At 37.9% G+C, this 16,956-nt stretch overlaps 1 protein-coding gene across 1 annotated transcript in view; it reads right to left on the bottom strand.

Moving 5' to 3' along the window:
• The window catches only part of LOC145991733 (glutamate receptor 1-like), a 682,690-nt gene that overhangs the window by 140,336 nt on the left and 525,398 nt on the right, over positions 1–16,956 (bottom strand). The window contains exons 7-8 of the mRNA XM_083127787.1: positions 6,470–6,668; positions 2,745–2,989 (exon numbers count right to left, since the gene is read on the bottom strand). Of these exons, the coding sequence (XP_082983913.1) occupies positions 2,745–2,989; positions 6,470–6,668 (444 nt within the window). The remainder of the gene's footprint in view (positions 1–2,744; positions 2,990–6,469; positions 6,669–16,956) is intronic.

Below are 16,956 nucleotides of genomic sequence, written 5' to 3' on the forward strand. Positions count from 1 at the left end.
CTTTCCATCCATCGCTTCCACGTTCCTGGGAACGTCTAATGTTTCTGCAAATGGCTACCGATGTGAACACACTCATTACAAGCAAAATTATGGACGCGTGGTACTTTACGACCTACGTTTTCTTTCCTGTAATTATTTTAACGACCTGTTTGGCTCCGTAACGTACAGCCGCGACGCACATGACGTTTTCCACCTTTGATTTTCACTCGGTGTTCTTTCATTGCCCTTGCCAATCACCGTAATGGATTCAGGTCCCTCCTGCAGATGGCAGTGAGGTAGAGGCGGGAAGTGCAGTGCGATGGGGAAGACTAAAAGAGGACGCGGAAACGTTGACGGCCTGGGACATCTTGCTTTATTTAGGAGATACGCGCAATTTACTCCTAAAGATTGCATGAGTGATGACTGAGAGTTTCTAATGTGTTTCTGTACGGACTCTCCACATTTTTTCTTCTTCTTCTCTGCGAGAAAGGGAAGAAGAAGATGGAGATTGAATGGATGTTCCTTGACTGTTGAGAAGCTTCAGATGCTATGCTAACGGGAAAAAGAGGGGCAAGAAAGTTTCACGCACGCCTGCGTTCATGGGAAATCCGCTTGCGTGTAGAAAGAAAAAAGGAAGAAAAAATGGACCGAAATGTTGTCAAGGGAGAGGGGGAGATAATGTAATGTTCTACCTTCGGGAACGTAGCCATTTTCGCAAGCGACAACTCGCGCGTGAAAGTAAAAAGAGAGACGAAGGTAATGATTCGGAAAAACATATGAACGGAGTCACCCTCCTTCATGATGCTAATAAATAAATGTCGGGGGAATTTTTCGCGGATGAAGTTGTAGGTGGGCTGGTTTGTTTTCGTGTCGCCCGTTTTCATAAAAGCTCTTCATTTCACTTAGCTATTTGCTTTTTGTTCCTTTTGTAATCTGATTCCTCTTTCGCTGCGGTTTTCGGAAAGCAGCGCACTTTTGACTTAAAACGTCTCGTGTTTTCCAAGTTCCGGTGTTAAATCAGTTGTTCAGTCATTATCTAATCAACCCCCCCCCCCTTTCTCTCTCAGCAACCACATCACTCTTCCTTTCCTTCACGTTTCCAAGTACATACAAAGTGCTGCTTAAAAGCATAGTGTTAGTACTTTATATCTTGCCCCTGAACATATATTTTCTTGTCGACACATAAGAACTTGCAGACGTAAGATTTTATTCTGGTGCATCGACATTTGATATCTTATTCCCAATCTATCAGCAAGGCAAATTTATCTTTGAATTGAATAATGTTTTTCCTAGCCTGTGATATATTAATGTCATTCTTATGTTCAGGAACTGACGTTGTTGAGAGCTAATGTTACTTCTGTCTCCAGAGGCTGTGATTGTCGAGGGTTAATGTCACTCGTATCTCCACGGAGTGAAGTTGTGGAGAGCTAACACCACTCATATCTTCACACACCGATGATGTAGAAAGATAATATCACTCATATCCAGATGCCCAAGTTATCAAGCACTACTACCATTTGTATCTCCAGAGATTAAAGATTGAAGTTGTCGAGAACTACCAACATTCGTATCCACAGAGACCAAGTTGTTGAGAGATAATGCCACTCGTATCTCCACAGACTTGAGTTGTCGAGAGCAAATGTCACTCGTATCTCTAGACATCTAAGTTGTCGAGAGCTAACGTCACTCGTGTCTTCAGAGACCTACGTTGTCGAGAGATGTCACTCGTATCTCCAGAGACCAAACTTGTCGAGAAATAAATCACTTGTACCGCCAGAGACCAAGTTGTCGAGAGATGTCACTCGTATCTCCAGAGACCAAACTTGTCGAGAAATAATATAACTTGTACCGCCAGAGACCCAACCTGTTGATGGATGTCGCTCGTATCTCCAAAGACAAAACTTCTCGAGAAATAATATAATTTGAACCGCAAGAGGCTCAAGTGATCGATAGCTGACATTCGTATCTCCAGAGGCCAAACTTGTCGAGAAATAATATAACTTTTACCGCCAGAGACCCAACCTGTTGATAGATGTCACTCGTATCTCCAAAGACAAAACTTGTCGAGAAATAATATAATTTGAACCGAAAGAGGCCCAAGTGGTCGATAGCTGTCACTCGTATCTCAAGAGACCAAACTTGTCGAGAGATAATATCACTTATACCGCCAGAGATCAAGTTGTCGAGAGATAGCACTCTTATCTCCAGAGACAAAACTTGTCGAGAGATAATATCACGTGTACCACCAGAGACCCAACTTGTTGATGGATGTCACTCGTATCTCCAGAGACCAACGTAGTCGAGAGATAATATCTAATGTCACTTGTATCGTCAGATAGCAAAGTTGTCAAGAGATGTCACTCATATGCCAGAATACTTTATTTGTCGAGAACTAAAGTTACCTTTATCTCCAGCGACCCAAATTGTCGAGAGCTAACATCACTCGTATGTCAAGATACTGGGGTTCCTGAAAGCTGTAATTCAATATCGACTTCATGGAAGGAAGCTCATAAAGGAGTAGCAAACTCATTACAATGGAAACACAAGGTTTTGGCTTAGTTTTCTAGAAAGGATGGAGGAGGTAGTAATGGACTGAATGAGAAAAGAGACAACATTTAAAACTACTCGCTAGGAAAAAACAATTCATGCATATATCGAGAAACTTCTGGCGACAGAAATACATACTAAAATAATCTAGGAGTGTGTCCAAAAGCGTAAATAGACAAATAAGAAGTCATTAGTTTATTTAGCAAGCGATCACTTACCGTAAGGGTGACCCAAGGGGGGTAGCCACTCCAAAACCCTTGGCGTCGAGATTCCGCCCAACCTTCATGGTGTCGCAGGGCTCTCTCTCGTTCGTGTAGTCGTTCTTCGGCGACTCTATGAGAAGCGCGTACTTCCCCTTCGACGTCCTCACCCTCCGGATGCCCTCGGTGTAGGTGCTGACGAACACGTGCTTCCGGGAGTTCATGAACTCCCACATTTTGCTGTACAGGGTGATCTGCGATTTCTGCAACAACAGAGATTTGGAACATTTAAGAATCAAAGTTTTCAAAAAAGAGAAGAAAAAATCAGGTGAACATAATATTATTCTAACACATTTTCCTTGAACAATTGTCACGAAAGTACTATTGATTGCGAATCAATTCCTCAGAATATGTACATTATGTTTATAATTCAAGCTCTTCGAAATCAAATTTTTTGTTCTTTAAGCAATTTATATCCTGATAGGGAATGCTGAAACGTATACTTGAGTGAAAACTAAGTTTTCTGTCAACATGATTCTGGTTAAGGTTAAATTCAAAATGAAAAACATTAGTGTCGAAGGGGCATATGAAATTACAGAATAAATCATACATTAAATTGAGAAATATGTAATCACAATATTTGTGTGTGCGAATAAAGTTTTAAACTTAAAATTCATGTGAATTAACCTTGAAAGGCGTTACTTGAAAATTGTTGACTTCGGGATACAAGTAACGAAGCTCTACTGGCCAAAATAAGAAAAATAAACGTAAATAATTTCCAACGCTGTTTTTGTCAGCAAAATCACTCCATGTTTGCTGTGTTGAAAATGTTTGTTATAGAAAGTAAATAAAATAGATTTATAAGAAATTCATCAAGAATAACTGTTTAGTAATGTTGAATTTGTGAGATCAAGAATGAATTTAAATGGTAAAGAAGTTTTGGATTATATAGAATTTTAATTTTGTAATCCTTTCCAAACGATGAGAATTTTCTCCTAAAATGTACCATGAGTTGTAGAAATTTAGAACGTTATTTCAAATTTTTCCGTATTTCAGAAACACGTATGAGTTTGGAAATAATGCATGGCTCGAAACAGCTGCGAAGATTATAATTTCACTTGATATCTGATTGTACAGTTTACTCATTTACGTAATAGTACAGCAAATCGCTTCTTTATACATCAATAATGTCCAATGTTTAGTTCGACCGATGGTGGTCAATTTTTTATGTAGAATTTTTTTTAGCTACTTTGTGTAATTAATCTTTAATTCTTCTTAGTCAAAGTGAAAACATTTCTAATTAATTTTACACAACATTAAAGCATCAAAATTGTGTACAAGATTTGGCCACTCCTTTTTTTTTAGATACCCATAGAGGACCTTAGAGATAAAAAGGGGTCTCCCTTATCGCACTACGCGAGAGAAACCATGCGTTCTGACGTCACCGTAGAATGCTTTTATTGTTACGCTAAATGCCTAAGTTGTTAGGTTAGGATTGTTACGTTTGGTTCTCTTAGCATAAATAATATATTTGCTGCATATTTATGTAAGGGAATCAAACGTAACAGACCTAACCTAACAACGTCAGACGTCAGAACACGAGGTTGGTCTCGCGTTGTGCAATAAAGGAGAGCCCATTCTATATCGCGCATCAAGACCTCAAAATACGTTTGTAGAGTCTACTATGAAATCATGAAACACACCTTAAAATTCCAATAATACGTATAGGATTCCTTTTTGGCGACAAGCCAGGTAATGTTAGAAGTCAAAAGTCAATACACTCACCTCACTTAGTACTCCGGCAGTTTGTTCCTTTATACAACATATTTGCAGAAGATACAATTCAACATTCTGTGGTGTGTTTGGAAAGAACGAGGAACAAGGAAGTGCAATCGAGTGCAAGATGTGGTAAGGTAGAGAGGTGAATGATCGTAGTTTTGGTGGAAAAGGAAGAACGAGGTGGTAAGTGTGTTGAAGTAGAGAGGTGAATGATCGTAGTTTTGGTGGAAAAGGAAGATCAAGGTGGTAAGGGTGTTGACGTAGAGAGGTGAATGATCGTAGTTTTGGTGGGAATGGAAGAACGAGGGTAGAGCAGTTGGATTAGAGTCGGCAACGAAATAGCATCCATTCAGGAGAAGGTCCTCACACATCCCAGGTAAATTATAAGAACCTAGCACCCATGGGCGTATATATAGTTCACGTAAAGGGGGAGGGATTCAACTTTTGGTATGATTAAGGTTGCTTTATTTCATAAGTGAAAATCAGCGACACTGCTGACCGGAAGCTTGTTGGGGGAGGGGGGTAGGGGGATGCTGGACCCGACAAAGTTGTGTGTATGTAGTCAGGGTCACGCTAGTTAGTATTGATACTTATCTGTTCATGTTGTGTCAAACAACTTGAGAATGTTACGATATTTACCTGGTTTTCTTGCACTGTGCTTTTAAAAAAAATCTTTAAGAAGACTCGAGGGGAAAAAATGATAACTAATTTGTCAGTCCCAATGTAGTTTCTTATTGCAGAAATTCCGAAATTTTCAGGAAGTTGCAGACATTTGGTCTGCAGTCCCATCTGGTGTGTGAAATTTTGTAATTTCCTTCCCATCTATATCTCGTCCTATACATATCGAATTTAGGAAAATAAAATAAGTCCGAAGAAATTTTTATGAACAAGCGGATAGAACTGGTAATCTGGTTATTTTACTGAACCAAAAGGGGGGGTTAGACCCGTTGAATACCCCTCCCTTAAATACGCCCATGCTAGCACCTAATTGTGAATGTGTCTGTCGTTGTACAAGTTATGAGAAATGTGAGAATAAATAGGTATTTTGTAATTCGACTACGTAAATTTTGCCAAGGATGAACATCCGCCTATATCATCCCCAATGAATCGACATAATTACCTCTCGCAGCCCTTCGTTATTTCTAGGAAGGCTACGATACAAGTGTATCAATGTACGCTGTATAAAATACACATAATTACTAACTTCGTTGCATAGGCGGAGTTCTGGAGGGGCCAGGGGGGCCTGACCCCCCAACTTAAAGAAGACTAAAAAAATAACAAATGATTAAGTTCAGTTACTACATTTTTGTTATGAAGCCATACCGCAAATCTTGACGTTTGGCATGATGGCGTGTGCGGTAATTGCGTCGCAATAGCGGGTCTTAGACGATTTGATCGATGTGTACAGTTTGAAGAAAGAAAAATGTAAAATGACTTTGTGTTGAGTCAACAGTTACTGCTGAGGAATCAAAAGAACTTTTCAATTTAATTTTTCTAAAATTGCTGAAGCTTACTATTGTTCCGTAACTTTTTAAAAATAATACGAGTATTGTATCAATAAAAAATAATGAAATGCAAGATGCAATAATCTTATAAAACTGACAACCAATATACTAATTAATATTTGTTTACTTGAGCGAGGAAATTTAACATTTTCAAATCTAAAAGGCCTAAAACTCAGTGTTTTTAAGTTTTTTTTAAAAATCAAAATTTCAGGGGAAGGCCTCCGGACCCCTTATAAATTAGGGGATATTCAATAATCCTCAGGTACATCATATGCTTCTCCAGAGTCTGCCCCCCCCCCAAAGGAAAAGCTCAAACTCCGCCAATGCTTCCTTAACCCTACACAAGGTTGAGGAGAAGAGGTAAGTTGTATAAATATCAGGTTATTTATCAATAGAAACGGTAGGTTTCTCCTGACCGTGCAAGTGCTGTAATGTGACATACGTGAAGCGACTACTCACCCGGAAGAAGTCCCACGTGGATCCGTGACGTAGCGTTCCGTACTGGACTTCAGTCTGCGATGCTAGGTCCTCCGGAGAGTTGATTGGCGCCACCATCCGCTCGACGGTGAGGAAGGCGGCGAGGTTGGCCGTGTACGAGGAGATGAGGATGAGGGTGAAGAACCACCAGACGCTGCCCACTATCCTGCCAGATATGGACCTGCAGGGCGGGAGATTTCATTATCTTTGTTGGTTACCCTTTTCTGTTTAAGTGTTTTCACAGAAAAGCTTGATAGGGATATGTCACATCTTGGAAATCCAAGACATACACCTGTGTTTCCATAAGTGTTCGGTACAAAGTTACCGAGTTACAATTACGGTTATTTGGTTCGAAAGGTAACTGAGTTACAACTACTTATTTTTAAAGTAATTCAGTTACAGTTATTGGTACTTGAAAAGTAACTTCAAGTTACTTGTACAATTACTTTCTGTTGAAACCTTACTTGTAAACAAATTACACACAATCATTGATCATTAATTGTAATAAACATATGAAGATTTACATGTGTTTTTTTTATGTTTCTGGAACGTAATAATATGTCTTTATATATTTCTATTATTACAACAAATAAAATAATGGAAGAAGGATGTTTGAATTGTATTAATTCGAAGAAAAAGGTTCGTATGCCAGCCATGGCCAGGGTGGCATCAATTTCGCTTCCACCTGTTTATTTCTCTTACATTCGAAGCTCAACAATATCCACTTCCCCGACATTTACGTCTTTCTAACTCGACTACTGTATTACAATTGAATTCAGCAATCCACCATAAACACAGAATTCATTCCGTGCAATTAGCAACGACGGCATACGACGCTATATAGCTCAAGTTTTGAGAGTTTATTTAATTACTATGTATCAGGGCTCAAAAGGTCCTCAGAGGAGCATCCACCAATACGGGCGTACTCGATTTATCTAGAACACACTCTATTGTGTAGTTAAAACAAGGTGTGTATAGATAGAGTTACGCAGTGCTAATTATGAATTTGAAGAGAATATTGTATGGTGTAGGGATAAAACAGCATCGTAAATTGGTTGCGAATTTGCTTGAAAACCGACCATTCCATCAGCTGCCCGTTCGCGTAATTTCAAAGTGAACAACCACTTCACTCGAAGGCAATAATCTATAATGAAATCAGCATCTGGGTCAGACATTTGTCTGAAGTTCTGTTCTTTTAAAACATGGTGTCGAGTGTAACTTTTGCCTCCTAAGATTGTTGGCTGTCGTGATGATGTAGCGGAACTTGACGGACGATCCTTAATGTGGTCGCTGCTTTTTGCTGCTGTCGCGAGCAAAGAAAATTGGGTTAGAGAAATTACAACTATTGTTGGCATGTAGAACAGCAGAAGAGGTGAATCAAGATAGCTCAGTGTGACGAATAGAGCATGGTCGTGGGTGGAAGTAGACAATAAGTTCGGATGATAAATAGATACTTTGCTAATCGTAGTAGGCGATGAACCTTTTATGGTGGGTCTGGTGCGGGGCACATCCAGCTGCTAACAATCTCTAAAACTAGTTGCTAATAGCTCTAAACCTGAGGCTCCTTACAATTCCGCTTAGTTCTAATAATGCAGATGTAGTTAGGTTAGGAAGGCAGATTTAGAGCTCTTATGAGGCGTCATAATTGTAGTGATTGTTAGCAGCTGGATGTGCTTCGCATCAAACCTCTTTTAACGTGGCTCCTCCTCACCGATGTGAACACGCGGACTAGTGTGGACGCTCCAAACCGCGGTATCCTTCATAGAGTCTTCGAGATACCGCCAAGTCCTCCACTAAACGCAAAAACTAAATGCTAAGTGCTCTAAACGTGACGCTCCTAACCTAACCCATTAGACCTAAGAGGAATTTTATGTTAGGAGGGCTAGGTTTAGAGCTCTTATAATTTAGTTTTGGTGTTTGGTAGAAGCTGAACCAGACCCCTGGAGCACATGCAAAGGGGATTAATGTACATAGTTCACTATCTTTCATTCGCAGTTACTTAAGAAACTGTTCAAATAATGCGACATCACTTGAAGCTTTCTGAGAATCCAAGTTTGTAGTGTTGGCGACAGGATAAATACTAAAAAAATAGGGGAACGGAGATTGAAAAATGATGTAATACGCCATATTCATCAGTTAGAATGTCTCTGCAAACACTACCTCCCTCTTCTGTCAATTTGGATAATTAACATTGCTCTTATTTGCGCAGGGAGTACATTTTAGCAATATTTGCCATCCATCTCGTAGCAAGTGAGGCGTGTGTCTCTATGTCCTCTGAGAAATGTCAACATGGGGTAGTCTTCATACAGAGGGAGATTTATTTACCGAACGAAGTTTTCAAGGACTTTAATCTGCGTTGGGAAAACTTCCTGGCAGTAACACTGTTCTTAAGTTTTGCCTCTTTTTTACCTACCAAGGACGAAAGTTTCACAGCACAGCCGTAATGTTGATGTTTGCAAGCGCAGGGTTGTTCGATCAGGATAATTTTTGTGGTCAATAAAAGGCCTTTTTTGATTTCGAGTGCCTCCTTTCCCGCTTGTGATTTTCATGGATTTTTTGGGGTGTTCATGTGCCAACTAATGGAAGACAATTCTCATGGGAACGCTTGAATCACTGTAACAAGTATGGCTTCTGAACTATATGTCGGTGTGTAATCGATATCTCTGGCACGATACGACTTATCGATATTCTTTTAGGCCACGTTTAACTAGCTGGCAAGTCAAAAGTATCGGATTAACATTTTGAAAGCTTTGATTTTAATTTCGAAAGTTAGTACTGACATATGTTCACACGGTTTTTGCCCAAATGTCAACCTCACTTCCACGTAGTAACGCAACAGCAACCCTGCAGGCCAACGAGGCTCTGGCGTCATAGTATCGGATTAACATTTTGAAACTTACCCTTCTGATTTCTTCAAACTAATCATATGAAAACTTTTGAATTTACTTTACAAAGTTAGTACTGTGTTCTACACATTTTTTGCCAAAAAGTAAACCTCACTTCCACGTAGTACAGCCCAGTAAGAAATCTTGCACGCCAACGAGACTCTGGCGTCTGGTAAGTATAATCCTATTTAATCCTACGTAGGGTTGTGTGTTGTCCTGTGTTTTGTCCATATACTTGAGTGTCCCTTAACAGCTTTTAATTATTTAGGGAGTTTTTAGTCCTCAGAGACAGGTGTTGATTTTTTCATGGTAAAGGACTGGGCCAAATAGCCCAGATATTTGTGACAGATACAAATAGCCTAATTTCTGACACACCTACAATTTTAATTTCAATCAACCACAAACTTTTTGGAGATTAATGTAACTACCCTTTAAACTACTTGCCAAACTCAGAAAACATAAGATAACACCCCTTCACTTAATCACTGCCATATTTCTGAGATGAACGGGCAAAGTAGAATTTTGAAAGTGCAAACAATGTTAAAATATCAAGATTCTATAAACTTGACAGTAAAAATAATTAGTTGTTCTTATTTCATAATTACAGTACAATTAAATGCCGTAAAAGTTTTTGTTAAATGACATACTTTTCTGCTGATATCACAGCAGTAAGAAAACTATATCATACAAGCATTATAAAGTCTGTTATGAGATCTTACGTTAGTGAATTGATGCCGCAGAGTTGTCCAGAGTGTATGATAACATGTTAAGGCGTGTACAACAGTGCATTGAAGCACAAGGCGGTCATTTTCAGCACCTACTGTAAAAGACAAGATCGTTTCAGTAAGTAAAGACCTTTGCATTAGCTTGTTTCTTATTTCTTTTCAAAAGTGCAGACCTTTGCATTTCTTATTTGTTTTATTTATTTTGTTTATTGTTTGTATCTGCTCGTAGCAGGGTTAGGTTTTTCGTTCGCCACCCAGTATAATGTAAATGAGTTAAATACATCTTAGAATTTGACATTTTGGTTTTACTTCGTATGGAATCCTAGTGGAATGTCAATAAAACTATGAGAAGGATTCTTATAAGTTTTAGTATGTACGGTAATGTATTCCTTCCTCACAATTTCAAATGAAACCTCCGAAAATATACTACACCAGGCTGGAGCAACTAACTCTCTTACACTTATGGAGGCCATCGAAGTATCCGTGCTGTGCAAGTTTCCCGCCTGCACCTCAAGGACTGCAAGCAACAGAGTAGTGGGGGATCCGGCTGCGTTGATAGGCAAAAAAAAATACCGTGGTGGAGGCGCCCTCTCTTCACACCGCCCCCTGTTTCTTCAGTCATGATTACAATACTGAACTGCACTGCTACTAACGAAACAGATGACGAGAGGGTTTCTACCGCATGAACGAGACGAACGAAGCCTCCTGACTCCCCTCCTCTCCGCCCCTCTTACAACGCTATACGAGTAGTACCCCTGCTTGCTACGCAGTCCACGCGTGCATGTGAGAGGGCTCTTTCACAAATACGGCTGACTGACATAGGGTGACCAGACGTCCTGATTTTCGCAGGACAGTCCTTTTTTTGAGGGTCATGTCCTGCGGTCTGCGATGACATTCCAAAAAACCAAATACTCGTAAATATCCTAATTTTCAACACTGTCCTGCGAAATGTCCTGCAAAACATCCTGACGAATTGTTTACCTCTGTGAAAACTTAGTGCAGTTTAAATTAATAGTATTGTTAGTTTGCAAGGAAATACTGGTAGATCTACACATTTTCACCTTCGCTTCGCTCGCGGCCTTAGTCTAGAAGCAGATATTGCATGCAGTCTGTTCATGATATGATATGAAACGTACCCAGTGATGACTAAAAGTATATACAGGGGCGCTTTGAAAATTGAAAATTGACCAATTCTGGGGATTTGCATGTTTGAAACATTGGTGCGGTATTGATTAATAGTTTAATATTATTACACAATGTATGGTTGTTTTATGATCAGAAAGTAAGGAAACACACTCAAAAAACAGTAAAAACGAGAGAGATAGGAAGGTTAATCTGTAAAATGAAAAAGCATCCCTAAGTAAAAGGAGAAACGAAAACATTTAAGAAGGGAAGACCTCCGTGGCGGAGTGGTATAACGTTAGGACGCAGGGGTCCTGGGGTTGAATCCTGGCCTGGGAATGGATGTTCTTTGTGAGTGTCTATTCATGAATTTAATCATATCATCACTCATATTCATTGATGCAATTAGCCATAAGTGAGAGATAGGTGACGTTAAACAATAAAAATCATATCAAATCAAGAAGAAAACAGATTAAAGAGAATTGTGTAATATTTCAGGAGACATGTAAGCAGCATGACTTTCCTTTGCCAAAGAGAGGGGGAAGGGATGAACTTGACCCTGCGCTCTTTCAGTTATAGCTGCAACCCCCACGGCCGAATCCATGGATGTCCTGCTTTTCGTCTCAGCAAATCTGGTCACCATAGGCTGACAAGACCTGAACTACACACAGATTACTGCCGTCCATGCAAGTTCAGAGATTACATTCTCTCACAATTATTCGAGTACTGCTATCAGAAAATTAATGGTTACTAACACAAATTATAGGTCTTTTTTTTTAACAAAATTTTTCACCAATACTAATTAGAAATGCATGATACTGCCGCCATTTGAAAAAAGCTGAATACTTGCAATTTCACATAAATCTTAAATGCATTCGATGTGCGCCCAACGTGAGACAGGGCAGATGTCCAGGCGGTACCAACATTCTCGTCAAATCTTCTCAAGCACATGGTCATCTCACCCCGATCACAGGACCTCACAGTATGCGAATTCTTCCTGTGGGGCTACATCAAAGACAATGTTTACTTTACTCCACTTCCACAGACACTGCCACAATTGCTAGAGTGCATCTCCACCGCCATCGGAAACGTGACACAAGACATGCTTGAAAAGGTTTGGTGAAAATTTGGAGTAGCGGCTGGGAATATGTTGCTTTACATATTTGGCTACATCGGATGCATTTAAGGTCTGTATAAAACTGCAAATATTCCTCTTTCAAATGATGATCGCATCATGCATTTCTGTTCCGTATTGATGTGGTCTTACAAAACCAACCAATAATTTGTGTGCACCCTGTATTATATTCTATAACAGCTTATTACAGGTTCAGCTTCGTCTGATATGTGCAGTCTTCCCGTGTACTTATGTGACCAATTTTATTTTTCAACAACAAATGCCGCCCGCCGTGGCGGAGTGGTTAGCACATCGCGCTACGACGCCAGGGGTCCCGGTTTTGAATCCTGGCCTGGGCTTGGATCTTTGTGACTGTCCATTCATCAAATTCATAATATCATCACTCATTCCCATCTTCGCAGATTAGCCAAAAATAGTACCAAAGCGTAGGTAAATAAAACAAATCAAGAATAAATTGAACAACAAATATGGTGTAGAACAAGTAATTTTGTCTAAAAACTTTACAAAGGTGTTAAAATAGTCTGTGTTTATATTTTCACGTGCTCAGTAATTTAGGCCTTGTGTTGCAACCAATCCTTCTAGTAGAACACTCTGGCACAAAGCTAACGAACCTATGGCGTCTGAACCATACGTAATATTAACGTTTTCTGTAGTATAGAATCGAACAATTACTTATTAATAAAAGCCCATGTACTAATGCTTCGATTAATAACTGTTGAGTTACAATCGAATCTTCATACCGACATATGTTAAAAGTGGTACAACTACTTTTTCTCTACATGGGATTTTATGTGAAACCCCTTCCTTGTTTTGACCCAATTTCCTTGTATCTTATCTCAAATATTCCGGAAGAGGCGGCATATACAGCTAAAGCCGACAACACGCGTGCACACGTATGCAAAATTTATTAGCCGTGTATGTCACGGAAGGTAACAAATAACCGTGAAGCATAAATGCACAATTTTCTGAGGTGGAAGTGAGTGAGCAATAAATCAAATCAGAATATCTTAACGATAAATACAGTGTATCGATTCCTTTAACGCACTTTGTGTTCATCCGCGTTTTGCTGTGCACTGATTGGTCGAAACTCGGATGCCGTCAACGCAAAACTTTGCACGGAATTGTACAAAATAATCAATCTGTCTCGTGCAACTGCGTCACTTGCAAACTCTTAAATGTTCAGTTCCTTCCCTAAATTTCGGGTGATTAATTGTCCACTGTAATCAGTCCAGCATTATAATTCATTGGATTGTCCGGGACAGAAGAGACATTGCGTTCACCTGCCATCTAGTGGCGCTTTGGGTAACTTCATCCGGATGCGCGAGTGACAACACACAAATTAGCGCCGTTTTACTGCGTGGATAGGGGGAGAAACATTTGTTCAAACCGCACAAATCTCACTGGCCGTACATATATAAGAATTATCTCCATACAGAGGGGAGAAAACACATAAGCCTTTCTAAATCTTCTGTTATACAAAGTACATTAAATGACTGAAAATTATGAACGCACACGTGGCATTGCTAATTGTACATCATTTAGAAGATAATGGTAATGTACATTATTGCAGTGGTACGTTATCCTAATTTTTTACAGTGCCTGTCAAAATATGTTCCCATGAATTAGGACAGGAAACAGATTGTGAACATTATTCAGTTGTTACACAAAGTGACGGCGATAACAGGGTTGTTTCGAATGGATTGCTATACAGGGTGACTCAAGGAAAATAGTTCCCTTACAAAATGTACGCCTTGGTTTACACAAACAAAGACTTTAAAATAACAGTGCTCTTTCGAGTAATTGTAAAGCCTTTCTTCTGGAAATTTTAAACTATTAGCCAGTTACGTTTTCCAATATTACTCTGTCAAAGTAAAGTATACAGCTTCTTCTTAAGCACTTAAACGATGAATGAACTTTCCACCGAGTAGCCTACACCAGAAGAATTGGTTTAATATGTATACACATTTAATTGATAAGAATGTATGATAACTTAAGCCTATCAGAATGAATGAAGCCAAGCCCAATATCGAAACTGATTAATGAATTACATTTTCTTAGCAAGCACTCTTGAGATTTAAGTGAAGTCCTCTACATTGTCTAATAAGTTTTTTCTAATGCAATTTCCTAGAGATCATGGCTGGAAGAGGAAGTATGTGTCTAGTATAAAGTAACTGTAAAATAACTGTATTGTAGATTATACTGAGCAACAATGAAGTAAAAAGTTCCAAGTATTCTTTCTTTATTAATATCTTTCCATCTGTTTTACAAAAACATATTTGCACCTCGGACATGACACGTGTTAATATCTGTTTAATTGGACATGACATAACCAGACAAGAACTTTTCCTTCAAATCAGCTGTTATACACATTCATGTAAGTTCTCCATCTTAACGTCCAACACTCACTAAACGAGCCACAGAATATTCGCTACTTGGACATTTCCTCGCTCCTTTAGGCAGTTAGCCAAGTTAACTATTTCTGGTGTTGTGACATTCAGTGACTATACTTTAGTTATTTTATGTAAATAATATTTCCGAACGCTACATGAAACAATTGATTGATATCTACACTACGTACCGATTATGATTTTTGTTATTCGTTTTAAATGCGTTATGCCACTAATTGGAATTTTAAGATTCTAAAAATTTAAAAGTTGCTATATTGTGTACAATACTCTACTTTGTAGAGTACTGAGAATGGAAACACAGGTGTACATTTTAAGTCAAGAGGATGGATAACAATTACAACTAGCTAAACCCAATATGAATAGGACACTGTTATTAATGTTCAACAAAAACGTTTTTGAGATTGGCGTAATGAAAACTTACAATCAAAAATATTTTATTTTTTATGAACTCACCGTGCACAATCTAAGTAAAAATAACAATTTATATGTAGTACATACTGCTGAAAATTGTAAAATGCACAGACTTGAAAAAACACATGTAAAAAAATAATAAAATCAATTTCAAATAGCAATGCACTAATGATCTCTTACACAAATTACATTGTGTATTGTGCGTTAAATTTATACCAACTAATGTTCAAGAAAATATTAAATTTACAATATGTTTAAACTTACCGAAAAAGTAATTTTCTTTATGGTAAAAAATCAAATGAAAAAGTTAAGTAATATATGTGGATAAATGTTCATTTTGTGGGAGGGTAAATTGGAAGATATTTCAGGAGCATGGGGCGAAGGTCTAGAGTATATCCACAGGAGGCTTCAATTGCAAATTGTACTGAAAAATTCAAATAAGAAATAAAGTCGTAAAAATGTAATTCTTCAGAACGTTTTTGAGAAAATAATTTATGCGTCGGAGATCATTATTCTATGAAACTACATAATGATTAGTTTATTTCTCTAATTTCATTAATTTTCACTAAATTGTAGACGGTTGCAAAAAATATTAGATTATTAAAAATCTATGACCCACAATGACATATCATTCCAGCCTAAATGTGTGCCACTTCTTATGCAATATCTAAATTTTAAATAATCCATCAATTATTTAAAAAAATAACATCATGTATTACTCTGTATCGATACAAAAGCAGAGAAAATTGATTTAGTTTTCATATTTATATTTAATTTACAGCACAGATGTTTTAATGTACAATTGCATTAATGGAAAATGTTAAACTAGCGCCTATCGATCTGTACAAAATTATTAGAAGCACTCACCCCTGAATTCAAAATACCTAAAACAGATGAAAATTTAATATTGTAGGACATTAAATGTAGTTATATACTACAAGAAAATTCTGTAATTAATAGCATTACAAACATAACAAATATACCTTAGGGTAAATGATTTCATTACTTTATAATGAAGTAATATTAAGTAATCTAAAGTATAATCGTAGTGTACTCGAACTTATTTAAGAAATTTTAAAGTTAATAAAAGTATTATTATTCAGACTTTACCTGATGATACATTCAAGTTTGCTCTTAGATATTCAACTTGCTCGCAATGTGATCTTTCTTTCTTTACAATGTTTATATTGCTATTAGTTATTAAATGCCACATTAAACATTAATAAATATATATTTAATAACTTTCTTTACTTAAATTTTAATATCGATTGTTTATTAAGTTTAATATAATTATTATTACTTTCTCAATTATTTATTTAAGTTATTAGTATTAGAAATGTTCTAAATCTACTTACTACAGTTGTATCCTTTGAAGATGATGGTATTTCAAGTCCAAGCCTCATACATTGAACTATTTATCTAAGAAGTGGCAAGGTTGTATAGGGAAGGGGGCGGGTAGGGGCCAAGCATGTCGGTTGAGATAGGAGAATGGATAATCAGAGGGGGGATGTTTTTACATGGAAGTTAGTACATATTTGTTTCTACCGACAGTCAATTATCAGAAATTTTTGACAGTTAAACAATTCCCTCGAAGTTTCGTTTCTTCGCGAGTAACAAAACCTTTTTTTTCGAGCAGCATGCCATGCATATTTATCATGCAAATTCACTTCACTTGTTAAACGAACTTATAACTTCTGTTCTGTATGGGTAGATATTTACCCAATGAACAAAACGCGCAAGGCTGCTACACTGCATATGATGAAATGTTTACATGTCTGACCAT

Source organism: Lepisma saccharinum, chromosome 8 (genome assembly GCF_977018435.1).
Source record: "Lepisma saccharinum chromosome 8, izLepSacc3.1, whole genome shotgun sequence".
Classification (NCBI taxonomy): Eukaryota; Metazoa; Arthropoda; class Insecta; order Zygentoma; family Lepismatidae; genus Lepisma; species Lepisma saccharinum.